General features: G+C 48.1%; 2 protein-coding genes across 8 annotated transcripts in view; one reads left to right on the forward strand and one right to left on the reverse strand.

Moving 5' to 3' along the window:
* Window positions 1–26973, forward strand: part of LOC119841806 (mast cell protease 3-like) — a 500929-nt gene that overhangs the window by 279056 nt on the left and 194900 nt on the right.
* LOC119842386 (mast cell protease 1A-like) lies at window positions 6487–14216 on the reverse strand. Of its 7 annotated transcripts, none has more exons than XM_043495993.1 (6): window positions 14018–14216; window positions 12401–12545; window positions 10935–11070; window positions 10546–10730; window positions 7713–7861; window positions 6487–6672 (listed from the first exon to the last, which is right to left on the reverse strand). In XM_043495993.1, exons 1-5 carry the CDS (start codon window positions 14088–14090, stop codon window positions 7720–7722), a joined length of 681 nt encoding a protein of 226 aa, XP_043351928.1. In that variant the 5' UTR covers window positions 14091–14216; the 3' UTR covers window positions 6487–6672; window positions 7713–7719. The 7 variants fall into 7 exon arrangements, 6 of the variants coding, with proteins under 6 accessions (XP_043351928.1, XP_038226362.1, XP_043351926.1 ...); XM_038370434.2 differs by having other exon boundaries at window positions 6487–6711; XM_043495991.1 differs by having other exon boundaries at window positions 10476–10730.

Consider the following 26973-nt stretch of genomic DNA (forward strand, 5'->3'; position numbering starts at 1 on the left):
AATAAAGTTCTGTTTTTAAGAATCTGATTGGTTTTTAGTGTCCTAAAAAACCCAAGGGTCTGGTCTGTGCTCACCTGGTTTACTTATGTGGTTGGTAGATTATTCTCAAGCCTCCACGGGAAAGGGGGTGAAGGGGCTTGCAGGGATATTTTAGGGAAACAGGAACTCCGAATGATCCTTTTCCTGAATCTTTTTCTAACTTGCTTGGTGGTGGCAGCAGTACCCATCCAAGGACAAAGAAGGATTTGTGCCTTGGGGAAGTTTTTAACCTAAGCTGATAGAAATAATCTTAGGGAGTCTTTCATCTGTACCCTAGATTTCAGAGGGGGGAGGGAACCCTGACATGTGCCTGGGCTGCTGGCATTCTAGGGGCACCTAAACTTCAAATTTTGCTGCTCCCAGGTCCAGCTGGGGACCATGCAGACCTCGGCTATATGCAGACCTCGCTCAGCCCAGCAGACAGAGTCATCTCCCAATGAGGTCACTGAGTGCTTGAAAGAGGGTCTCTGGGGCAGACTGTGGGGGGTCTCTGGGAAGTGAGGGGTGGGGGCGCTGGGCACTGGGATGTCTGTGTGGGGCACTGGGAAATTGTGGTGGGGCTGTGCGATGGATGCTGGGCAGTGGGGGGGTCTGTGGATGGAGGGGCTCTAGATGGTGGGGTGATTAAAAGATAAAAGTGGTGGGGGAACCTCCACTGCCTGCAGGGGTGTGTGTGGGGGGGTTCCGAACCCCTGCTCCTAGGGGTGCCCAAAGTGCAAATCCAACCCTGAATACAGCTGGGGCTCTCAGACCAGCCCAAGGTATTGTGTGACCCAGCCCCCAGAGAAGACTTTGGGTCCCTTCTGCCAGTTTGTGCCCCAGACAGGGAGGACAGCTGCAGAGCTAAGGCACAGGGCTGGGACACAAGAAATCTGGGACCAGTTCCAAGATCTGTCCAGGATCTTTGTGGACAGAGATTTCCATGGAACTGCTGATGAGCATCCAAATCCCTTAGGCAGATTTACAAACAATCTCCCTGGGCGTCAGTTTCCCCATCAGTACAATGTGAAGCATGATTCTGCCTAGGTCTGGACGCTGTTTGCCAACTTTCCCGACTGGACAGATTGCTGCAAATGGCATCCAGTTGGGAAAATTGGCAACCCTAAGCAAAGGCCAGAGAATTGCTCCACAATTATTTCTAGACAAGATCTGTTCAACAAACATTCAACTTTGATTCAAAAATTGCTAGCGATGGAGTATCCATCATGACTTTTGGTAAATTGTTCCGATGGTAAATTACTCCCACTGTTAAAAATGTTTACACATTATTTCCAGTCTGGATTTTTCTGGCTTCAAACTCCAGCCATTGGATCATGTTAGACCTTCTTCTGCTAGACTGAAGAGCCCATTGTTAACTATTTCCCTCCCTCTAGTTATTTAGAGCCTATGATCAAGGAACCAGGTAACCTTCTCTTTGTTAAGCTTTAGAATGAGCTCCCTGAGTCTCTTACTCTTAGGCAGGTTTTCTAAACCTTGAATCATTCTTGTGGCTCTTCTCTGATCCCTCTCCATTTTTTCAGCATCCTACTTGAACTGTGGACACCAGAACTGGACATGGCATCCCAGCAGCGGTTGCATCAGTGCCACATAGAGAGATAAAATAACCTCTCAGCTCCTACTCGAGATTCCCCTCTTTGTACATCCCAAGATCACATTAGCTCTTTTGGCCACAGTATCCCACAGGGAGCTCACATTCAGCTGATTAGTCACCAAGAACCCAAATTCTTTTTCCAAGTCCTGGCTTCCTAGGATAGAGTCCACCAACCTCTAAGTATAGACGGCAAACTTTACTCCTACATGTATATTTGATGGGTTTCCCTCCTGCCTGGGGTGCCACCTGGAATTGGAGTACCACTGAGCCCCTCTGACCCTCCAGCCTGGGCTCTCTCATATACTATACTGAAGTGACCAGCCTACCAAGTCTCTCCAGGCTCCATCCTGCACTTTCACCAGCACATGAACAGGTAGGGACATGCACAGCTGCAGTTACATGCAGTTGCTCTGACCAGCTACTGCATGGGAAGGCTCCAGCTAGGGAACATCCCAGCTAATCAGGCACACACCCTCTGGAGTGTAAAGCCAAAATTATGCCATCTTGAGTTGCACAGAGAACTGTAAGACATAAGCTCATGAAAATTTCCCCCTCCCTCAATGTGGAGAGGAATATAGAACAGCTTTCTGCCCCTGACTTATGGTTCCCACACACTGGTTTTAGACAAAGCAAAAACAAGTTTATTAACTACAAAAGATAGACTTTAAGTGAATATAAGGGCTAGCAAGCAGATCAAAGCAGATTATCTAATAAATAAACAAAAAATGAAGCTTTATATACTGCATAAATCATCTATGAATATCAAATTCTCACCCTAAGTGATGACACAAGCAGGCTGCAAATCCTTAAGGGGCCAGCTGCACTTACTTACAGCTGGGAATCCACAGGTGTTCCATTAATAGGCTAAAAATCCCTTTAGTCTGGGTCCAGCACTTCCCCGAGTTCAATCTTTGTTCCTCAGGTGTTTCCAGGAGTCTTTTTGGGTGGGGAGTCAGTGAAGAACCACAATGATGTCACTTTCCTGACTTAAATACTTATATACTGCCTTATTTTGCATATGGCAGGAACCCTTTTGTCTCAAACCTTGGTCACTGATACCTTGGAAGAAAATGATACTGAATGCTTATGGATCAATGTCCTAGCTGATAAAGCACAAGAGGTCTTATTAGTTGGTGTCTGATACAGAGAAGATGGGAGAGGATGAATGGTTCCTCCTCGCACTTGTCTATAATGTGTATTAAAAAAACTGCTTCATCGTAGGAGACTTCAATCAGAGTGCATTTTCTGGAGAGTACATACTGCCAGCACTAAAACATCCCCACAATTAATAAGTATTATAGATGGTGATTTCCTAACTCAAAAATTTTTACCCCATAGGGGAATTCTGTCCTAGCCCTTGTCACTACAAATAAAGAGGAATTGATCGCAGAAGTAGAAATTAATGATACCTTAGGCACGGATGATCACATCTATAACGTGCAATCAGAGCAAAGTCCAGCCCAGTGACAGGAATGTGTGGTGCTTTTAAAGGGCCAATTTCCTAAGGCTGAAAATAATTATGAGACAAATTGGTCATAAGAATTTAACCAGAAAGATGTCACGGTTAATTGGGAATTTATTCCTGCGGGAATTCTTCACATCTGTGGACGTGTCCCATGTAATTTCCCGCCCCCCACCCCAGCAGAAAACACATTTCCACCGAAGAAGAGCTTCAGATCCACCTTCTGCCCACCAAGGCCTCCCTGGCTTCAGAAACCCAGCAGCAGGAATGCAGCTGGCTGGTCTGTTGCCACAGTGGCCTCTTGTGGGCAAAAGGCAGAACTGCAGCGCTTCTGTTGCCCTATGTATTTTCTGGGGGGGTGGGGGGGGAAACATTCCATGATAATATGTCTAGTAAGGAATTCACTTGTAAAAAAAAATAAAAGGACCAGAATCTTTCTTTTTTAGTGTCTGTATTTTTACAGACCTACTGGCTGACAGATATTTTGAAATAATTACCAAAATAATTGAAACTGGCGTGATTATATTGTCTTATTTTGACAAATAAAATATACAAAATTTTGCAGAATTTTAAAATATTGTGTGCAGAAATTTTAATTTTTTGGCACTTTTTTTTTCCGACTCAGCAAGTAAGATTGAGAAACGTGGTGAGAGAGACCTCACAAGGCATGCTTTGTACAGAATGTATCTCCAAGCTGTAATGGGTTTAACACAGGGGTACAGAATGTCAGGGGGGATCAGGGCATGTTGTCTCATGCAGCACCAATATCGATCAGTGTCACCCACCGTCCACGTAAGGAAGAGCTAGGGAAGGGCAAAAACAGCAACAACAGCACCGAGCAGCTCAGCACTGAGCAGCAGACCCTGTGTCCCATTCCTCACCCAATCCCCTTCTGGGGGCACTCTCGCCTAATCCAGGGTGATACTGGCCCCCAAAGATGTTAATTCAGGGCAGGGCAATTACTGACCCACTCCTGGTGCGTTTGGTGAATTAACCCCCGCCGAGTGGGAGGGGTCCCCGCGGGCTGGAGCAGAGATGCAAGGGGAACTCCAAGGAGGAAAGCAGCCTGAACTGTCAGCTGTCATGATCCCAGAGGTTCAACTTCCAGGACAAAAGTGAGACATGCACAGGTTTGAAATTGTTCTGGTGACAAAATAATCAATCTATCTCTTCCCATCCCCATCCATTTGTCTATTTATCCCCCACCCCATCCACCTGTCCCCATCAATCGATATATTCTATCCCAATCTGTCTCTCTAGCCAATCCCTATCTGATCTATCTATCTATCTAATCCCCATCCAGCTATCTGTTTCCTTCCCTCTCTATCAATCCCCACAGCCATCCATCTATCCCCACTCTTTGGAAAAGGCAACCAGGTGTCACTGCCAATCCCAGCTGAGGTGCACGGGTCCCAGGAGAGTGTAAACTCTCCGAGAAGGAGTCTGTCTCAGTTGGCTTCACCGGAAAGAGCTCACGGGGTGCAGCAGGGGGGCTGGAGCCCAGGAGCTCAGTCTTAGAGGTGGTGAGGCCACATGCCTCCGTAGGCAGAGGTGGACCCTGGGGGGCTGGCACACTGATGGGGACCTGAAAAGCCAGGGTGCAGCAGAGATCCTGTGGGGTGGAGGGGAAATAATATGTCAGTGGGGAGACCCACAGGCTGGGCTGGCCCTGCTGATGGTGGTGGCCTCAAAGAGGGAGGCAGAGCCCCCAGGAGAGGGAAGCATGGCAACAAAAGCAAGTGCTGGGCCGCAGATGTGCATGGCCACCACGGGGTGCAGTACCCCAGATGTGCACTGCCCTAGGAATCAGTGGGCCAGATCCTGAGCTGAATTCAGTGGGGCCAGACCCCAGCTGGTGTCAAAGGGACATAGCTCCATTGGGGTCAATGGGGCCAGATCCCAGCTGTGGTCAGTAGGGCATAGCAGTGTAATAACCCGCAGTGTAACTGTCAGCGGTTAGGGGTCTCCCCTCCCAGCGGTGGGAGAACCCCACGGTGTTTGCTACACGGCTGGAGACAGACTTTGTTTAACAGGAATTGCCCTGAACACAGAGAAGGAAACACTGTGAGGGTGAAAAGGTTTCTATCATGTCAATCCTGAGCTGTTCCTAGAGCCGGAGAGGTGACGGCCAGAGGGGACCATTAGACCATCTCCTCTGCCCTCCCGTACCACAGGGGCTGGAGCGCCCCACCCAGGAGATTGAAATGAGTTTGCCTGGGAATTGGCCCTTCAAATCTCTTTGTTGGCTGGGCCTGGATCAGGCTCGGAGATGCTGCTGCCAAGGCTGGGCTGGATTCTCCGTCCCCGACGACATGTGACTCAAGCTGAGATGTTTCTCTAACAGCTCTGCTTTAGTTTGAGCCAGGATTAACTCAGGGACATCCCAGGGCCGGGCCTACACAGGGGTCGGAGGGGAGGAGCACCATGATCCTTTCTGGACTTGGAATGGCCGAGTCTATTGAAGGCGTGTTATTGCAGCAGGTCGGGGTGGAGGGACCCAGGACATCTGAAGGCAGCTCTGGGAATCTCTCTCGTGCCTCTGGCTCAGACAAATCTGGCCTTTAGCCAGACAGGGATCAGCAACACGGCTTCGCCCAGTACTGGGGAGCTCTGGCCAGTGCAGTACCTCTAACCAGACAGAGAGAGAGCCAGACGGAGGGGAGTTTGGAGATACACAGGTCGATTCTGTCTGTATCTGCCCCACAGCTATTGGATTTGGGTGTCAGGGTGGGTCTGGGAGTAATTCCAGCCCTATAGTTGCTACAGCCCCATTCCCTGCAACCAGAGACCTTCCCTGCCCTGGCGGACCCAGTGCCTGTCCCACATGACAAGGGGCAGGAAGGAACTCAGTGCTGCAGATGTTAGTATCAGGTCTGTACTGATTCCAGAGGATACAAGACAGGAAGTGAAATTAACTAGCTCTGCGATGGAGGGGCTGCAGGCCCCGGGCGTGCCTGACTGAGCTGTTGTGAGTTGTGGCGAAGCAGTGTGGTCTAGTAGCCAGACCACAGACCTCTGCTTCAGGATGCCTGGGTTCTGTTCCCAGCTCTGCTGCTGGGTGACCTTGGACAAGTCATGGACCCTCTCTGCGCCTCAGTTTCCCCATCGGGGCTAATGATCCCAACCACCGTTGTAAAGCACTTTGACATCTGCTTATAAGAAGAGCTAGGGGCCCAGATCCACAAAGGCATTTAGGCTCCCAGTGATTTCAATGGGTGTTTGGCATCCAAACACCTCTGATGTTCCAGGCATAGATGGTCTTATTTAGTTTTAATTTTGCTTGTGGCTCAGCCCAGCTTCCCTGCATCCTGCCCACCACCCCATTATCCTCCCCAACCCTGGATCATTCACACATGCAACCTCCAATCTAGAGGCCAGTACTGGAAAAGGTAGAGTGAATTGTTCAAACAAGACTTTTTTATTTTTTTTAAAATGGATTTTTTCCCCTCAAGTGCCATTGGTTATTCAAACAAGTGTCCATTTTCAATATCTTCCAAATAGTTGGAAATAAACAATTCTTCTTTTGTCCCAATGTATGTCAGCAATGCTTCCCAGGTTCCCTTCCTTTGGTTTTTCCAACCTTCATTCAGTATCACAATAATAATAAATAAATAAATATCTGTGGGGTGGGAGAGGGAAAAAGAAAAGAAAAGAAAGAAAATACTGAAAATAAATAAAAGTTGAGTATGGCTCAAAATGCACAAAACAAAACATTCAAAATTTAAATATTTTCACACAACCATTTCGGTGTCCTATCGTCATGTGCTATTTAATTCGGCTAGTCCGCTTTGTGGTGAGAGGTTGGCCACCAAAACCAAAAGGCCCCATTCCTGCTCTCTGGCTGGGTGAAAGAAAGTTTTTAAGACACTGCAGCTAGGAATTTTGATGGTAGAAAACCCTTGAAGACTGCAATAGATATAAAAATGATCAGCAGTTGTAGAAAGCATATAGAATTCAAAAATGAAAATTGTACCCTTACACCAGAATCCCCTAGGCTGATGTAAAACCCTCTACACACTTGGAATTCTAATGAATCAGGAAGAAAGGTTGCCACTGAATATTGTTCTGGGTAATGGGGTATGTGGATCAAACAGATATAATACAGAGAGACCTGGGGACAGAAGAGAGACAGACGGAGAGTAAATAGCCAGGCAGACATAACCTGGAAGCACAGAAATGTGGCCCTGAGAAACAGCTAAGAAAAGTAATTTTTTGGGCACAGAGTCTTTTCTGGAGAGGCAGGCTTGGGACAGTGAACAGAGGAGCTGTCTGCTGCTGTTTGATTCTGATTGTGTTCAGGGAAACAGGACTTTGGATATTCCTTGTAAATAAACCAGATTTCATCAAGTAAATACCAGGCCCTATTGTGAATTTCTGCTCTGAACCAGAGCACCCGCAGAGCCCCAGAGATTGACTAGCCGCTTGGGGTGACAATAAAAGAGAACAGAATTTCAAACATCGAAGGAGCATTTGTAGCCACAAAAGAATTTCAGGACTGAGCCATTCGTAGCATTTCTTTAACAGTGGAAAAAAAATCCCTCTAATATAAAGCATCTCAAGAGTCACACAGAGGCACGGAGACCAGTATGGCTAAATTAACCCTTTAAATGGGAGCATCACCTTTAACTCAGTTTCTGCAGAGTTTCACTGATCCAGGGGATGAATTTGGAGATTCTAGTGTATATGCTGGGGGGGCGCCCATCCGGATCTCCATTGGAGATGATGCCTTGGACCACACCATCGCACACGAGGGGCCCGCCAGAATCGCCCTGCCAATAAGAAGAATAACATCAGTGACTAACATTACCCAGCCCAGTCTGTCCTCTGGAGAGCTCAGATTGCACGTGGGACAGGTGACCTCTGCAGCTGAAGGCCCAGGCCTGGTTGCCAAACAGAACCGGCCTAAAAATGGGTGGGCACAGAGAGAAATCTAGAGCTGGGCAGAATGATGTATCCGTGGAAAAGGCAGTTTCCACAACACTGAAATTTTCCATAAAATGTTTTTGATTTCCCTGAGAATTTTCCATTTTTGCATCAGGAAAATTGAAATTAAATATTTCATTTTGAGCCAGTTCCACCCAAATCAGAATATTCCATAGCTAGTAATCAGTTCAACAAAACGTTAAACTGCTTTTTCCTATAAACTGCTTTTTCCTATCTGTGCAATGGTTTACAGGTGTTGTAGTTCAATCTTCATTCTCTCCTAAGGGTTTGGCTCTGTGGAGGACTTCATCTCTCAGAATGTAATTCAGATTTGCTTCCGACTGAGCTGTTTGGGGCATCATGGGAATCATATGACTCAGTGCATTGTGGGAGATATAGCCCAGGCAGGAGCTATTTAAGGGAAAATAGAGGCCTGAACTAAGCTCCCAGAAGGCAATGTGCTGGTAAGGAACTGCAGCTTAATGTTGAACTGGCTTAAAATGAAGCATTTTGAGTGAACTCAACAACCAAAATCCTAGATTCATAGAAATGTCAGCCTGAAAGGAACCTTGAGAGGTCATCTAGTCTAACTCTCTGCATGGAGGCCGGACCAAATAAACCTAGATCATCCCTGATAGGTGTTTGTCCAACCTGGTCTTAAAAACCTCCAATGACAGGGATTCCTCAACCTCCTTAGTTAACCTGTTCCGGAGCTTAAGGACCCTCAGAGTTAGAAAGTTTTTCCTAATATCCAACATGAATCTCCTTTGCTGCATATTAAGCCCATTACTTCTTAGCCCACCTTCAGTGGACTTGGAGAACATTTGCTAACTGTCCTCTTGATAGCAGCCCTTAAAATATTTGAAAATGGTTATCATGTCCCTTCTCCAGCCTCATCTTCTCTAGCCTAAATATGCTCAATTCTTTCAGCCTTTCCTCCTAGGTCAGCTGTTCTAAACCTCTGATCATTTATTTGTTCTTGTTTCTTTCCTCTGGACTCTCTCCAGTTTGTTCACACAGAAGGAAATGTTTCAATCTGTTCACATCTCAGCATGATTCATTTTGATTAAAAATGTTGCAGTGAAACATTTCAACATTTCTGAGTCAAACCTGTTTTTGGAATTTACATTCTGCCAAAAATGTTGACATCTCAACTTTTCTTCGAAAACAAAGATTGAAATGTTGCCAGTTCCCGTGAAATGGGAACACTGACTCTCCCTCAGCTCCAACGCCTTCCTGGCCCCATAGACATCAACAGTAAAGCTCCCATCCAAATCTCTGGGGCCAGGATTTTACTCAGGATCCTGTCTGTTGGGTAGCCTCAGGGTTGAGTTCACAAGTAGAGCCTCCATTGATGTTGAAGAGTAGAAAGGGTCAGAATATGTGGTGATGATGGGGGCGGGGTTCCCCTTTTTCATCAACATTGTTCCCAGAACATTTTGCTAAAAAATCAAAGCTCAACAATTTCTAGTTATGGTGCATCATGGGAATTGTTTTTCAGGTGCCTCATGCCCTTATGGGAACACAGGACTGGATGGGCCCTACTGGGTCATGGAGTCAAGTCCACGCTATCCCAGACAGCTCCATTGTATCATCCATCCATAAACTTATCAAGTTTCATTGGCATCCTGGTTAGACTGTTCCCCCAAACTTCTCCTGTTGGAGGTTGTTCCTCTGATCGTTAGAAACCTTCTCCTCATCTCCAGCCCCCATTGAGTCCCACTCCTGATTAGTCCTTTAGCTTCAATGGTCATCTTGCTCCTTTGTGTTCCCCCCATCCCGATGTATTTATAGAGCAATCAGATGCCTCTCAGCCTGTGCTTTAGGCTAAGCTAGCCCAGGTATTTTTCTCCCCTCTTGTCAGACTGGCTCTCCATTCCCCTGATCATCCCACCAACTCTTCTCAGCACCTGCTCCAGCAGGAATGCCTCTTTCTGGGACAGGAATGCCCAGAATTGTGCACCAGATTCCAGCTGAGCTCTGCCCAGAGCCTTCTCTGCTGGCATTAAACCCTCCCTCTCTACTGGAGACACCTGAACTGCTCCATCCCAGGATCACATGGGCCTTTCTCCTGGCCATGGCCCATTGGCTGCCCATAGTCATCCTGCAAGCAACAGACACACCCTCCCCATCCCCCTCTGTTGCTTCAAGCTCATGAGCCCCCAGCTCAGAGCAGCAATTTTCTTGTTACTTGTCCTTATATGCATGAGCCCATGTTAAATTTCATCTTGTTTCCACCAGCGCCTTGCACAAGGGCACTAACAGTGGAGATTCCTCTCTGGAGACATACTAGGTGCTGATCTCCCTGGCTGGGCTGCATCTCCCATGTTGCACCATGGACTCCCCTCTTGGGGCACTGGAGCATGGGAGGGGCATGGCCATACTGGTTTCCACCAGCTCCTTTCCCTGGAACAGCTTGCGGCACCCCCAGTGGCTCCAAGCAGGCAGGGGGATATTTACATGGAATGGTGATTTATTGACATGGGGGCTGCCGGCACACAGCATGATGGTAGAGTCATAATTCCGGTACCGCTCTCTGCACAGGCCGTCTGACACCACCTCCTGCTCCGCCTCCAGCAGCCTGTCGGTGGTGGTGTTCACTCCGGTCTGACCCCACCCGGCCACACTGCACTTGGAGCCTGGGCTGACGTGGTGATTGGCCTCCGGCAGGGGGATGGGCATCACCCACTCATTCAGCTCTGCACTGCGCCACAGCTGCCATGGATGAGAGAGAGAGAGAATGGACCCGGATCAGCGCAGGGATCAGAGCTGCTGTGGGGCAGCACCACCTAGGTGGAGGATGGATGCGTGTCCAGAGAGAGATTGTGAGGTCATTGGGGTATTAGGATGGGGCGGTGCCTGCAGCAGTGTGCAGCAGTGTGAAGTCACTGGGGGTGGGGTGATGGGATGGGGCAGTACCTTCAGCAGCATGATGTCATTGTCAAAGTTCTCATTGTTGAAGTCAGGGTGCTGGACCCAATGACGGGCCTTGATCCGTTGCCAGTTCTGTCCTGGCTCCATGAAGTCTTGGACTCCCAGGTAGACAAAGATGTTGCTGGAAAAGCCAAGGGGAGAATATGGGGGATTTAGTGCCCATTGGATGGCAGGGTGGGTCCATCATGGGCCCTCAGGAAGGGACACCAGACCTGCTCCTGGCCTGTGCAGATTTCTACCTAAAGTTGTGCGACTGAGTAACACAAAGACCATCTTATACACCTACATAGGGATGGACTTCCTCCTTCTTTCCTCTGGTTGATGAAAGAGAACTCAAAAGACTGACCAAAGCACTACTCTGCTATTCAGAAAGATCCATTGTCCAGTTCTGGTGTCCATGGTTCAAGAAAGACATTGATAAATTAGGAGAGGTCATAGAACAGCCATGAGAATGATCAAACAACTGGAAAACCTGCCCTATACTAAGAAACTCAAGATCATTTGATTTCAAATTCAGAGGCACTATAAAGGATTCTGTTTGTTTTTCTTTTTCAATTATTGTTTCATGGTTTGATTTTTTAACAGGGACTGTAACTAACCAGTGGAACAATTTACCAAAGGTCATGATGAATTCTTCATCATTGGCCACATTTAACCAAGACTGGATTTTTTTTTAAAGGTTTGCTGTAGATCAAAATTATTTGGGAGATGTTCTGTCATCTGTCTTATACAGGAAGTCATGCGAGATGATCACAATGATCTTGCAATCTATGAATCTTTGAACTACATGGCAGAAGAAGGAAAACACAGCTGGAAATGTGTAAGGCCCTAACCTGGTTGTAGCTCTGAAATAGTAAAAGAAAAAGGGGGGAATCCAGATGCCTAGGCTGGGCCAGCACAGAAATAAGATCACTGGAACGAATGAAACATACAAATAAGAAAAGGATCAAATAATTTTTTATGCACCATTGCTATCTACTGGGTATGGACAAAAGTAGCAGAAAGCCCAGATCTGTCTGTGGAAATGACCCTGGAGATAGAGGTCAGTATGTGGGATATGAGAGGTTGCAGAGTGCATCACAAAAAATTTTGAAGTCCAGAATGGTTCCCAGATGTTTGGCTCAGCACCTCTGGACAGCCCCTTCCCTCCTCCAAAGTTAGCAGGACATGAGAAAAAGTGCTGAGAGTTCATGGTAAAGATTGTATCTAGTTTGGGGGGGATAGGCTTTAAAATCTAACAGGCACACAGGGAAATTTGTAATTTTCACATCCCGTAAACGCTTCTAGTCTTGGGGCCAATGTATTTCCAGCCCGATCCAGCCCCAGGGTGGGGGACTGGCTGGCTCAGGGAGCCTTTCCCCCTGGGCTTTTCCCCTCCAGGGGCACCGCCCCAATCCAGACTCTGGGCAGAGATGGGCTGGCTCAGGGGTGGGGGTTGGCTTGTTTCTTACCCTAGGTTGCAGTTACAATGAGCCGCTGTCACCACCACATCCTCCTGGATCAGGAACCCTCCACAACTTCCTGTTGACCCAATTTGCACATAGGCCATGTAGGGTCTGGAGCTGAGCAGGGCTTCCTCGTACCCGATGACCCAGTCTGGAGAGAGACAGGGAGGGGTTCAAAAAGGAGTGTCAAGAGTGAGACCAAGAGCCCAGTGCAACCGAGACCCTAATCCCACAGCCCAGCCCCTATCTAGCCTGGGGCAGCCCCTTGGGCCCCCCAGTCCAGCCTCCCCCTGGATCATCCCCTAACCCCAACCAGCCTGGTCCCTATCTATACATGTACCCACCATACATCTACTTATTCCCACATGGACCTGTCCATCCATCCATCCATCCATCCATTCCTTATCCCATACACGCCCATCCATCTGTCTGTCTGTGGGGCCACCCGCTGGCCATCATCATTCTTTGAACTAGGCCAGGGATTCCCCCTCACCACCGGGCCCCATGTCCAGGATTGGCTCTAGGCACCAGCAAAGCAAGCACGTGCTTGGAGCGGCACAATTCCAGGGGCGGCATTCCAGTTTTTTTTTTGCTTGGGACTTTTGCGCTCTCGGAGCTTGGGGCAGCAAATTTTTTGCTTGGGGCAGCAAAAAACCTAGAGATGGTCCTGCCCATGTCTCATCTCCTGATACCCGCCTGAGCCTGACAGTTAATTCTATCCCCCTGCCCCTGGCGTGGGCGGTGCTGCCCTTGGGCCCTGATTTCCCAGATCTCACTACTAGAGCCAGGTAAAAGTTTTTGAGCAATTGGTTAATTTGCCAAAAAATGCAACTTCGGGGCATCAAAAGAACCAAATTCTGAGGATTATTTTGGCTTCAAAAAAAGGATTTTTTTTTCTGGAAAAAGTAGGCAATTTTCATTCTAGGCATCTCACTTTTTGGTTTTGAAATGTTGTTTTGTTTAGAAATGGAGTGAAGTATTTTTTTAAAAAATAAATGATTAAGCCAGTGGGGAAAAACCCTCTAAAGTGAGCTGAAATCAAATGAAAAAACACCCCCCAAATTTTGGGGGGAATTGAAGGAAGTACCTGAAAGCAAATAAAAAAGAAAACGAAATTGGTTCTGTTTTCAGAGTAACAGCCGTGTTAGTCTGTATTCGCAAAAAGAAACGGAGTACTTGTGGCTCCTTAGAGACTAACAAATTTGAGTATAAGCTTTCATGAGCTACAGCTCACTTCATCGGATGCATTCAGTGGAAAAATTGGTTCTGGATCAACGTTTTCTTTCATAATTGCATTTTGGTTGAAAACTCAGCTAATTAAAGAAAATCAGGGTGAAAAACACCTGAACAGACCCCAACATGAAACCAAAAACAAAAGAAGAAAAATTTATTTCAGGTCAAAGGAAACACCCCGAAGGAAATGGAAAAAAATGAAAAATATTTGCTTTGAAATAATATCTTTTTAGGGTTTTCATTTGGGAAGAAAAACATTATTTTGGGAGGAACTCCACTTTTGCCCAAATTTTTGGACCCTGAACCAAAAACTCAGTGACTCACTCAGACCCACTCTGACTGTGAGCCCCCCAGGGCCGGGACATCGACCAGTTTCTCAGCTTCACTCACCCATATGAGGCCTTGGGGGCAGGAGAAAGGCTGCGGTGAATGGGAGAAGGGCTGTGAAGAGCAGAAGCAGCATCCTTGGTTCAAATCCAGGGGCTGGGACTGGTGGATCTGTCTCAGCCCCAGGGTTTATATAGAGCGGGTGGTGGGGAGGGGCCTCTGGGTAGAGGAGAGCTGGGAAGTGCAGGGTCACGTACCTGGTTATCAAGTAATTCCCCAGCAGTGATGTGTCAGGGGTGGAGATTCCCTGAGAGGAAATTTTGAGCCACATCCCCTTCTGCATTGGGCGGGTTTCCTTCCTGCTCTAATTTCCTCCCTGCCCCTGGCTGGGGCCGTCGCCAGCACTGACGCCTCCCAACTGCAGATGGCAAACTCCTCCCTTGTCTGTTCGGCCCCTGGATGTTTAAATCCACATATGTTCAGGCCAGCAGGGTCCATTCCACCCTCCTGTCGGTCCTCTTGAGTGACCAGGCTAGAGAAGCTCCCCCAGCTCCCCCGGTCTGAGCCCCATCGCTGGTGCTCTCTGCATGCCTCTTCCAGCAAGGCAGCCAGGCTGGGTCTGATGCCAGCTAGAGACAGAGAAACCCCCCTGCCTGAGAGAGCTGGTTCCCTGGTCAATCCCCCTCCCTGTCCCACACTGGGGTTTCCTTTCCTGTTTGATTTGGTTGGGCTTCAGCTAATCCTTATAGGATCTTGCTCTGCCTCTCCCTGCTGGACTGAAGAGATTCCTGATACTTGGGCTTCTTCTTCCTGTGAAGGTCCTCATGCCTCAAGCACTGGCACCTCCCCAGGAACTTGTGGAGAAGCCAAACAGAGCGAGCTGAGTGCTTTCAGTCTCTCCCTGCCAGACACTTTCTCCAGCCCTCCAGCCATTGTCCTGGCCCCGTCGTGCCCCATCTTCAGTTTGCCACCATCCCTTTTAAAATGCACTCCCCAGAATTGGTACTTGATCCCAGGATCCCCAGAGAAACACTGCTCCCTGCTCATGCTCACCATGGCCCTGTTTACATGGCCAAGGAGGGCACTACCCCTTGTGCTGCTGCCTCGCACGGGGAGGTCATGGGGCTTGTTGGGTCAAAATAACATTTGTCTGGAGAATTCCATACCAGCTGGGATGGGAGAGAAGCTGCTTTAGGAAAGAACTTGGTTCTCTTCCGGTTTGGGTGTGGGGCACCCCGAGAATGCCTAAGGCAGGATTAAAACCCTTCAGGAACCTCTGCATCCAATAGAAACTGTGGGCCCAGGTCTTAAATTATGCTCAGCCCCCAAAGGCCAATAGGGATCTCAGCAGCAGTGCAAGCCCGGAGTCTGTCTCTCTCTTTCTCTCTCTCCCTCTCTCTCTTTATGTATCTATCTATATCTCTGAGCCATTAGTGATTATCTTTCAGAACTCAAGGACAATAGGAGGGATCCCAGAGGACTGGAAAAGGGCAAAGACAGTGCCTGTCTATAAAAAGGGAAATAAGGGCAACCCAGGGAATTATAGACCAGTCATCTATATTTTGGTACCTGGAAAGAGAATGGAGCAAATAATCCAACACTCAGATTGTAAGCACCTAAAAGAAAACAAGGTGATAAGTAAGAGTTAACATGGATTTTTCAAGAAAAAATCATGTTTAACCAACCTAGAATCCTTTGATAGGGTAACAAGTGGATGTGATTTATTTGGACTTTAGTAAAGCTTTTGATACTGTCTCGCATGATCTTCTCATAAACAAACTAGGGAAATGTAGCCTAGATGAACCTACTATAAGGTGGGTGCTCAACTGGTTGGAAAACCATTCCCAGAAAGTCATTATCAGTGGTTCACAGCCAAGCAGGAAGGGCATAATGAGATGGGTCCTTCAGGTATCTGGCTTGGGTCAAGTTCTAGTCAATAGCTTAATAAATGATTAGATAATGGTGTAGAGAGTACCCTTATATAGTATGTGGATGATGCCAAACTGGGCGGGGTTGCGAGCACTTTGGAGGACAGGATTAGAATTCAAACTGATCTTGACAAACTGGAGAGATGGTCTGAAATAAACAGGACACAATTCAATAAGGACAAATGCAAATTTCTGTATTTAGGAAGGAACAATCAATTGCACACATATGAAATGAGAGATGACTGCCTGGGAAGGAGAACTGCAGAAAAGTATCTGGGGTCATAGTGGTTCAAAAACTAAATAAGAGTCAACAATGTAATCCTGTTGCAAAACAAGCGGACGTCACTCTGGGATGTATTAGCAGGAGTGTTGTAAGCAAGACATGAGAAGTAATTCTTTGGTTGTACTCAGCACTGATTAGGCCTCAGTTGGAATATTGTGTCCATCTGAGGGCACACCACTTCAGGAACAATATGAAGAAGCTGGAAAAAGTCCAGAGGAGAGCAACAAAAGTGATTAAAGGACTAGAACACATGACCTATGAGGAAAGATTGAAAAAATTGGGTTTGTTTATTCTGGAGACAAGAAGGCTGATGGGGACATGATAATAGTCTTCAAATGCCTACAAGATTGTTATGAATAGGAGTGTGATAAATTATTTTCCTTAACTGCTGAGGACAGGACAGGAAGCAATGGGCATAAATTGCAGCAAGGGAGTTTTAGGTTGGACATTAGGAAAAAATTCCTGACTATCAGGGTGGTTAAGCACTAGAACAAATTGCCCAGGGAGGTTGTGGAATTGCCTTCTTTGGAAATTTTTAAGAGCAGGTTCCACAAATACCTGTCAGGGATGGTCTAGATAATACTTAGACCTGCCTCATTGCAGGGGATGATGTATCGAGGTCCCATCCAGTCCTACATTTCTTGCTTGCTTGCTTCCGAATTTTGAGTTGTTCAGATCTTATTTAGTAAAATTTGTTTGTTGATGTTGATTTCATTTTGGGTAATTATTTCAGGTTATGTTGGTCTTAATAAGAAGGGTGCGTCAATGTTGCAAGCGTAATTCTTATGGTGGAAAAGACCATCCCTCCATCCACCATCCATCCCTGCCCATGCCTCCATCCGAGCCACCTTTACATCCTTCCATTCCCATGCATATCCATACATGCACTGATCCCTTCCTATCCATCCATTCATCCATGCATCCATCTGTTCATCCATCCATCCTTCCATCCCAATCATCTGTACATCCATCCATCCCCATAAACTTCCATCCATCCATCTGTCAGGAAAGAGTGAAAATTTAGCTAACAGCTAAGACAAAAACTGCAGAACAAGCAGGAATACTTCAATAGCATTCAATAGCAAGGACACTGACAACTGTAAACAGCTGATAAGCTTATATGGTCAATGCCCACCCAGCAATTCAGTTCTTAGAACAGGACAAACCCTCCCTTCACAGCCCACCGGATATCTGTAAGCACCCATCCCTACCCCCGCCACCCCGCCTCCTTCCCCCACAAGGTAGCCATAGTTGTTTAATGCAATTAGGATGATCTCTATATGTAAGTACAGTTCTTATTTTTATCTTTGTTCAGGGTTCTCTCTTGACTTGTAACAATGTCTTTCTCTGTATGTACAGATAAATGCAAATGAATTGATAAGAGAATGTATAAAACTGGCAACTATGGCACCATATCTTGGAAGCTGCTTGTCAGTCTTCTCGGTACCATGAAGAAACCCCCTTCAGTACTGTCTGTGCTTGCCTGATTCTTGGGGAAAAGAATGTTTTGCCTAACAGCTTTGGCACAGCGAGCAGGGTGTGATTGGGAATCCTCAGAGAGTTTCTCACAACCAGGGGTAGAGGTGAGGACCGTTTTACTTACCACCTCTAGCGCACACCTTGGTTTGGGACTCCGCGACACACCCCTCTGCACCCCTTTTTAATACGAACAACATATAGCACGCACAGGCAAGAGGACTGAATGGGACGGTGTTTGTGGCCAAGATTGTTGGGGTGCAGGGATCGCTGGAGGGGAAGGCAGCACTGCCAGATACTGAGCACCAGGGTGTGTGCTGCAGGGATTGTCGGGTTGCAGGGGTCGCTGGAGGTGAAGGCTGCAGGGATTGTTGGGGTTTGGGGGTTGCTGGAGGTGAAGGCTGCACTGCCAGGTACTCAGCACCAGGGCATGTGCTGCCGTAGACGAAGGATAAGGGTGTGCTCAGTCAGGCTCCCCTGAAACACTGCTGAAGTGGGTTTCAGGAAGCTGGGATATGTCTTATGAATTGCCCCAGAATGTGTCAACGATACCCTCATGGGGGGGGTGGGGAGGGGACTCGTTGGCATGGCCCAGGGTGCACCAGTGATACCCTCTATAGGAGGGAGACTCATTGACTGGCCCCAGGGAACATCAGTGATGCCCTCCACAGGAAGGAGACTCATTGATTTAATAAAAGGGAAACATGAGACGGTTCAAAAGATGATGGCAAAAGCTGGATGGAATGAGGGTACGTGTACGATGAATAGCGTGTTGTGGTGGTCTGGTCAGACGAAAGGAAGATTCGGGAAAGGGATCGTAATAATGTATTGAAAATATGAAAGGAAATTGCAAGAGTTGGAAACACTCCAAAAAGCTCTCGTCCCCTAATGCCCCTACTCTACTTGCGCTACATTGATGACATCTTCATCATCTGGACCCATGGAAAAGAAGCTCTTGAGGAATTCCACCATGATTTCAACAATTTCCATACCACCATCAACCTCAGCCTGGATCAGTCCACACAAGAGATCCACTTCCTGGACACTACAGTGCTAATAAGCGATGGTCACATAAACACCACCCTATATCGGAAACCTATTGACCGCTATTCCTACCTACATGCCTCTAGCTTTCATCCAGATCATACCACTCGATCCATTGTCTGCAGCCAAGCTCTACGATATAACCGCATTTGCTCCAACCCCTCAGACAGAGACAAACACCTACAAGATCTCTATCATGCATTCCTACAACTACAGTACCCACCTACTGAAGTGAAGAAACAGATTGACAGAGCCAGAAGAGTACCCAGAAGTCACCTACTAAAGGACAGGCCCAACAAAGAAAATAACAGAACGCCACTAGCCATCACCTTCAGCCCCCAACTAAAACCTCTCCAACGCATCATCAAGGATCTACAACCTATCCTGAAGGATGACCCATCACGCTCACAGATCTTGGGAGACAGGCCAGTCCTTGCTTACAGACAGCCCCCCAATCTGAAGCAAATACTCACCAGCAACCACACACCACACAACAGAACCACTAACCCAGGAACCTATCCTTGCAACAAAGCCCGTTGCCAACTCTGTCCACATATCTATTCAGGGGATACCATCATAGGGCCTAATCACAACAGCCACACTATCAGAGGCTCGTTCACCTGCGCATCTACCAATGTGATATATGCCATCATGTGCCAGCAATGGCCCTCTGCCATGTACATTGGCCAAACTGGACAGTCTCTACGTAAAAGAATGAATGGACACAAATCAGACGTCAAGAATTATAACATTCAAAAACCAGTTGGAGAGCACTTCAATCTCTCTAGTCACTCGATCACAGACCTAAGAGTGGCTATCCTTCAACAAAAAAGCTTCAAAAACAGACTCCAAGGAGAGACTGCTGAATTGGAATTAATTTGCAAACTGGATACAATTAACTTAGGCTTGAATAGAGACTGGGAATAGATGAGTCATTACACAAAGTAAAACTATTTCCCCATGGTATTTCTCCCTCCCCACCCCACCCCCCACTGTTCCTCTGATATTCTTGTTAACTGCTGGAATTAGCCTACCTTGCTTGTCACCATGAAAGGTTTTCCTCCTTTCCCTCCCTGCTGCTGGTGATGGCTTATCTTAAGTGATCACTCTCCTTACAGTGTGTATGATAAACCCATTGTTTCATGTTCTCTGTGTGTGTATATCAATCTCCCCTCTGTTTTTTCCACCAAATGCATCCGATGAAGTGAGCTGTAGCTCACGAAAGCTTATGCTCTAATAAATTTGTTAGTCTCTAAGGTGCCACAAGTACTCCTTTTCTTTTTTTGTGAATACAGACTAACACGGCTGCTACTCTGAAATACATCAGAGCTGAATCCAAAGGCAGATTTCAGCTACAAGCTGAGTGAGCTTGAAGCAGAAAACAAGGCTCGAAAAACAAAACTCAAAAAACCCAACTCTGCATGTTGTATTGTTGCTAGCACACAACAGAAGGGTGATTTTACTGACCCTGACTCAAGCAGCGATACTGATAAGGACCAAAATGAAATTAATTGAAAACACCTTGAGAAACAAATTCAGAATTGGAACCTGGCACACTGGGGGAAGATCAAGATAATTGGCCCCCTCTGCCTCCTCCTTCCCCCCCCTTAAACCCAAAATGAAGTGCCAGTGCTCCCTTGGCCCCTCTCCAAGTGACCACTCGGTGGTCAGGGACAGGTGAAAACAGAGTGGCTCATAATACTTACAAGCATACTCCTCTCAGCACAGAGGAAATGAGGGGCTTACTGAAAGATCTCCCTGATCTAAAGCCCAAAGACTCAAATTTGATATTCTGGAAAAGAATCAACCAGATGGTTACCACCTATACCTTACATCCCAGGGATCTTCATAGCTTAACAAAAGCTAAATGCCCCGATCTATCATGGGTCAAGATCCCTACAGAAGGACACCGAAACACCATTTGGGCCTCTGTTAAATTTGAATCTGAAAATGATATGACCTGTGCCTGCACTGAGTTTAAGGAAGCTGTCCAAGAAGCCTTGGGGAACAGAGTGGGTAACTGGGGACTGATTGTGGGCTGCGTACAAGGCAAGGATGAGCCTGCCTCTCAATATTGTGAGAGAAAGTGGGAGATGTATTCCAGCAATGCAGGCACTGCAGACCCCCCAAAAAACTAATCCGTCATTTTAAAAAATGTTAAAGGAAGGTTTTAACACCCACCTGCAAACAGCCCTTAATTTGGGAGTGAACCCAGGCTCTGATTATGAATCCATCTGTATGTGGGCCTCTGAATGCGAAGCTAGACAGGCCAAAGAGATAAAAAGCCTAGTCAGGGACAGAATCACAGCCATTTGAATCCCGGCAGCACCTCACCGCCCTTTCAACCTGGTCCTGGTCCTGGTCCCGTCCCCACCCCCACCTCACCGTGTTTTGTGTGTGCCGAAAACGGACATTGGGCAGCTGGATACCCAAGCTGAGTAGCCCTGGGCAACTGGCCTCAACTGGTATTTCAACCAGCTGCCAACCCTTACTCACACCTAAGCAAAGAGGATTATGTAAGTATTATGAGCCACTCTGTTTTCACCTGTCCCTGACCACCGAGTGGTCACTTAGAGAGGGGCCAAGGGAGCACTGGCACTTCATTTTGGGTTTAAGGGGGGGGAAGGAGGAGGAGGGGGCCAATTATCTTGATCTTCCCCCAGTGTGCCAGGTTCCAATTCTGAATTTGTTTCTCAAGGTGTTTTCAATTAATTTCATTTTGGTCCTTATCAGTATCGCTGCTTGAGTCAGGGTCAGTAAAATCACCCTTCTGTTGTGTGCTAGCAACAATACAACATGCAGAGTTGGGTTTTTTGAGTTTTGTTTTTCGAGCCTTGTTTTCTGCTTCAAGCTCACTCAGCTTGTAGCTGAAATCTGCCTTTGGATTCAGCTCTGATGTAAGAGCTTTTTGGAGTGTTTCCAACTCTTGCAATTTCCTTTCATATTTGCAATACATTATTACGATCCCTTTCCCGAATCTTCCTTTTGTCTGACCAGACCACCACAACATGCTATTCATCGTACACGTACCCTCATTCCATCCAGCTTTTGCCATCATCTTTTGAACTGTCTCATGTTTCCCTTTTATTAAATCAATGAGTCTCCTTCCTGTGGAGGGCATCACTGATGTTCCCTGGGGCCAGTCAATGAGTCTCCCTCCTATAGAGGGTATCACTGGTGCACCCTGGGCCATGCCAACGAGTCCCCTCCCCACCCCACCCCCCCATGAGGGTATCGTTGACACTTTCTGGGGCAATTCATAAGACATTGTATCCCAGCTTCCTGAAACCCACTTCAGCAGTGCTTCAGGGGAGCCTGACTGAGCACACCCTTATCCTCCGTCTACGGCAGCACATGCCCTAGTGCTGAGTACCTGGCAGTGCAGCCTTCACGTCCAGCGACCCTCAAACCCCAACAATCCCTGCAGCCTTCGCCTCCAGCGACCCCTGCACCCCGACAATCCCTGCAGCACACACCCTGGTGCTCAGTACCTGGCAGTGCTGCCTTCCCCTCCAGCGATCCCTGCACCCCAACAATCTTGGCCACAAACACAGTCCCATTCAGTCCTCTTGCCTGTGCGTGCTATATGTGGTTCGTATTAAAAAGGGGTGCAGAGGGGTGTGTCGCGGAGTCCCAAACCAAGGTGTGCGCTAGAGGTGGTAAGTAAAACGGTCCTCACCTCTACCCCTGGTTGTGAGAAACTCTCTGAGGATTCCCAATCACACCCTGCTTGCTGTGCCAAAGCTGTTAGGCAAAAGATTCTTTTCCCCAAGAATCAGGCAAGCACAGACAGTACTGAAGGGGGTTTCTTCATGGTACCGGGAAGACTGACAAGCAGCTTCCAAGATATGGTGCACATCCTTCCATCCATCTAAATTCATTGATTCTAAGGCAAGAACGGACCACCAGTGATCATCTAGTCCTACCTCATGTATCACACAAACCAGAGAACTTCCCCAAAATAATTCCTAGAGCAGATTATTTAGAAAAAAATCATCCAGTCTTGGTATAAAAATTGTCAGTGATGAAGAATGCACCTTGACCCTTTGCTAGTTGTTCCAATGGTTAATGACCCCCACTGTTAAAAATGTATACCTTATTTCCAGCATAGGCACTGACTTCCCTTCAGCCCAGTGGGTGCTCGACTCCCCCCGCCCCTTCCCTGCACCTGCCCCACCCTCACCCCACCGCTATTCCACTCCTTCCTCAAAGTCCCCGACCCATCTTGCCTTTTCCCACCTGAGCCCTGCCCCTTCCTGCCCCCATTCTCCCCCTTTCCCCAAGTCCTCACCCCTGCTCTGCCTCTTCTCCACCTCCTACCCTGAGTGCGCCACATCCTCACTCTTCCTGCTCCCTCCTGGAAAGTCCTAAGTGCTGCCAAACAGCTGTTAGGTGGCAGGGCAGGGGGAGGCAGGAAGTGCTGGGAAGGAGGGGGAGCGGGGACTCGGCACACTCGGGGGGAGAAGGAGTTGAGGAGAGGGGAGCTTGGCTGCTGGTGGGTGGAGAGCACCCAGCCCCGGAGCACCCACAGAGTCAGCACCTATGATTTCCAGTCTGAATTTGTGTAGCTTCAGCTTCCTGCCTTTGGATTGTGTTAGGCCTTCCTCTGCTAGGCTGAAGAGCCCGTTGTTAAATATTTGTTCTCCGTGTTGTTACTTAGACTGTGATCTTATCACCCAGTAGCCTTCTTTTGGTTAAACGAAACAGATTGAGCTCTTTGAGTCTATCATTGTAACGTAGGTTTTCTAATTCTTTGATCATTCTCATGGCTCTTCTCTGACCCCTCCCCAATTTATCAAAATACTTCTTTAATTGTGGGCCCCAGATCTAGACATGGGGATCTCTTGTTGGTTCTGTTCCTCTTTCCTAATATTATGGGCTCCCAGCTTGACAGTGATCTCACTGTAAAAACCAAGAGCAACACTTGGGGTATTGGGGCAGCCTGGGGCTCTCAGGCCGAGATGTCGGATTCAGCTTCTGACCTGCAAAAACATATATACCACTGTACACATTGCCAACTCTGATCCTGCCCCAGGGCTGGAGACTGGCTGGCTCAGGAGGGTGGGAAATGGCACAGAGGGCCTTTCCCCTCTAAGCAGCACTGGCTGCAGCAGAAAACACCTGCCCAGTGGCTTTAGGGTCCCAGCCAGTGTCTCCAGCAGCCCCTTGTGCTGTTCCCCGGACCTCCTTCATTCCCCAATGTCCTCCCAGACCCTGGCACTCAGATCCCATCCAGCCCAGTGTCTCCTCCCCAGCTAGATCCTGATAGGGGTCCATGCCCAGCTCCCCCCAGCCCAGAGCCCTACAGAATTATCCTGGGGCTGTGAGCCCCTCCCTGCCCTGATCTGGGCAATGGGCCAGACCACAGCTGACAGTAGCTCCATTGATTTACCCAGCGCTGGAGCTGGACCCCAGAGACAGGCTGATGCCCTCTGAGCAGATCACACTCCTGGGCTCTGCTCTCCCAGCCTGTCCTACTAACTGCTCCTTCCCTGCAACCTACCATGGTGCCAGAGCTCCCAGCTCCCCCACCACCTGCTCATGCCCAGCCTGACCCAACAGAAGAAGAAAATGATCCTGGATGCTTATGGAGCAATCTGCTACCAGATAAAGCACAGGGGAGGGTGTTAATTGGTGACTGATATAGACCATCACATCGCACTTGAGAAGAGGATGCCTGGCTCCTTGCACACCTTTCTATAATGTGTAGAAAATAATCCATGTGATCTGTCCTAGCTCCCAGCCCACTGCATTAACTCCAAGCCCAGCCTTCCCCTGTAAAAAGAAAAGGAGTACTTGTGGCACCTTAGAGACTAACAAATTTATTAGAGCATAAGCTTTCGTGAGCTACAGCTCACTTCATTGGATGCATTCCCCTGTAGGGGTTAATTCCCTCCTTGCCTTGGCTGATGCAGCGGCTGCTCTGGATTTCACGGCTCGGGTTGCTCGCTCATTCCCAGAATCACTTTTTTTGTAACTTCATTTTTATTCATTGCTGGCTACAAAGCAGGGAGCAAAATGCAACAGGTCGCGTGGCAGGGTGGGGCAGGGGACTGGGAAGGAGGTGAACAGCGCTGGGGATTGATCTGCAATCAGTTCAGAGTGGCCTTTACTGAGCTCCCTTCCTGCTGGCTTTGTCGGCACTGGGAACAGGTGCATTTGGAACAGGAGGTGGCCACCCTGGGGGGAACGAACCCATGGGAAGGCCCAGTGAGGAAGGCTGCAGTTTTAACAGGAGTTAGCAGGTCAGATAACAATGAGGATCTGCCAGAACTTTAACTCAACTGGCTGACACGGGGAGAGAGCTACAAACCACCATGTCTGTCCCAGGGTTTGGCCCGTGTCCATTACCCCGGAGGATATAAGCCAGCTGTTTCCCTAGTGAAGAGGCAGCCTAACTCCCGCAGGCTCTCTGTCTTGATGCTCATAGGTTGGACACTGCCTGAGCAAAGTGATGCCTGGGAGAGACTCAGCCTTGTAGGTGAGGGAAGGGGGGAAGATCAGCACCTCTGCAAAGCAGACCCTACATCTGGGCCTCTCCAAAGGACAGAAGCGGCGCAGCTCCGGCCCGTGCAGCAATTCCCAGCGCGGCTCAGGACTGCAGCCTCTTCATCATTACCCATATCCAGGGGATGAAGGTGGAGACTCTTGTGTACACTGCTGGGAGCATAGGAGGCTCCCAAGAGACGATGTCCTGGGCTGTTTTCCTGCAGACGAGGGGGCCCCAGAGTCACCCTATGAAATAAAACAAGCCACAGATGGAGAACAGCTCAGTGAGTGGTTTCCTGATGATGCACAGCTCAGTGACACTCCCTGGTGCAGCTGGTCTCAGCCTCTCCCCAGGAGAAGACCAGTTATTTCCCCATTCACTTATACAACACCGAGCACAGTGGGGCCTGATCCCCAGCCATCACTCGTAGGCCCGACTGTAACACCAACAGCTTCATTAATAATAATGATTTATCAAGGATGCTTGAAGCCAGGAACAGATTTACCTTCTCAGAGCCTTTGCCCTTCTCTGGGTCCCCCCTACCCACATCACACTTGAGGCATTATAGTGACGATATTGCCCATTACGTTTCCATGGACACCGCAGCATCCTACATCACCACCACATCCATCTCCTGGAGCGCGGCCGGGGTCAATTCACTCTCCGTGCTAGTCCTGCCCCAGCCAGCGATGCTGCACAGGGCCCCGGTCTTTACTGTCTCACTGGCGTGGGGCAGGGTAATGGTATCCATCCATCCATTCAGCATTGCTCTCTTGGCCAACTGTGAGACAAGAATGATGAAGATCAATGTGAGAGTCACACTCAAGGACACAGAGACACACCTCATCTCCACAAAAAACCCATTGGTGAGGCATGATTTCCCTTTACAAAAACCATGTTGACTCTTCCCCAACAAATCAGGTTAATCTATGTGTCTGCTAGTTCTGTACTTTACTAGAGTTTCAACCAGTTTGCCTGATACTGAAGTCAGGCTTACTGGCCTGTAGTTGACAGGATCATCCCTGGAACCTTTTTTAAAAAATTGGCGTCACATTAGCAATCCTCCAGTCATTTGGTACATGAGCTGATTTAAATGATAGGTTACATACCACAATTGGCAGCTCCGCAATTTCATATTTGAGTTCCTTCACAACTCTTGGGTGAATCCCATCTGGTCCTGGTGATTATTGTTATTACTGTTTAGTTTATCAATTTGTTCCAAAACCTCCTCTAATGACACCTCAGTCTGGGACAGGTCCTCATATTTGTCACCTAAAAAGAATGGCTCAGGTTGGGAATCTCCCTCAGATCCTCAGCTGTGAAGACCGTACAAAGAATTCATTTAGTTTCTCCACAATGGCCTTCTCGTCCTTGAGTGCGCTTTAGCATCTCGATCGTCCAGTAGCTCCACTGGTTGTTTAGCAGGCTCCCAGGTTCTGAAGTACTTACATTTTTTTTTGCCATTACTTTTTGTGTCTTTGGCTAGCTGTTCTTCAAATTATTTTTTGGCCTTCCTAAGGGAGGGCATTCCTCAGGCGGAATGGGTGGCGCCTCATGTGGAAGGGGTGGGGCTGGGGGGTCAGCCTTCCCCAGCCAACCCTTCAGCGCTGCCTGGCCAGGGCTCAGACTGTGATTTTAAGGGCCCAGGGCTCTGGCCACTGCTGCAGTAGCAGTGGTGGTGGCCAGGAGCCCCGGGGCCCTTTAAATCACCAGGCCCTGGGGCAACTGCCCCCATCGGTGGTCCTGCCTGTCAGGTGCTTAAAACGAAGTGCCTTAAAGTGCCTTAAAGGGCCCTTTT

The sequence above is a fragment of the Dermochelys coriacea genome, chromosome 13 (genome assembly GCF_009764565.3).
Source record: "Dermochelys coriacea isolate rDerCor1 chromosome 13, rDerCor1.pri.v4, whole genome shotgun sequence".
Lineage (NCBI taxonomy): Eukaryota > Metazoa > Chordata > Testudines > Dermochelyidae > Dermochelys > Dermochelys coriacea.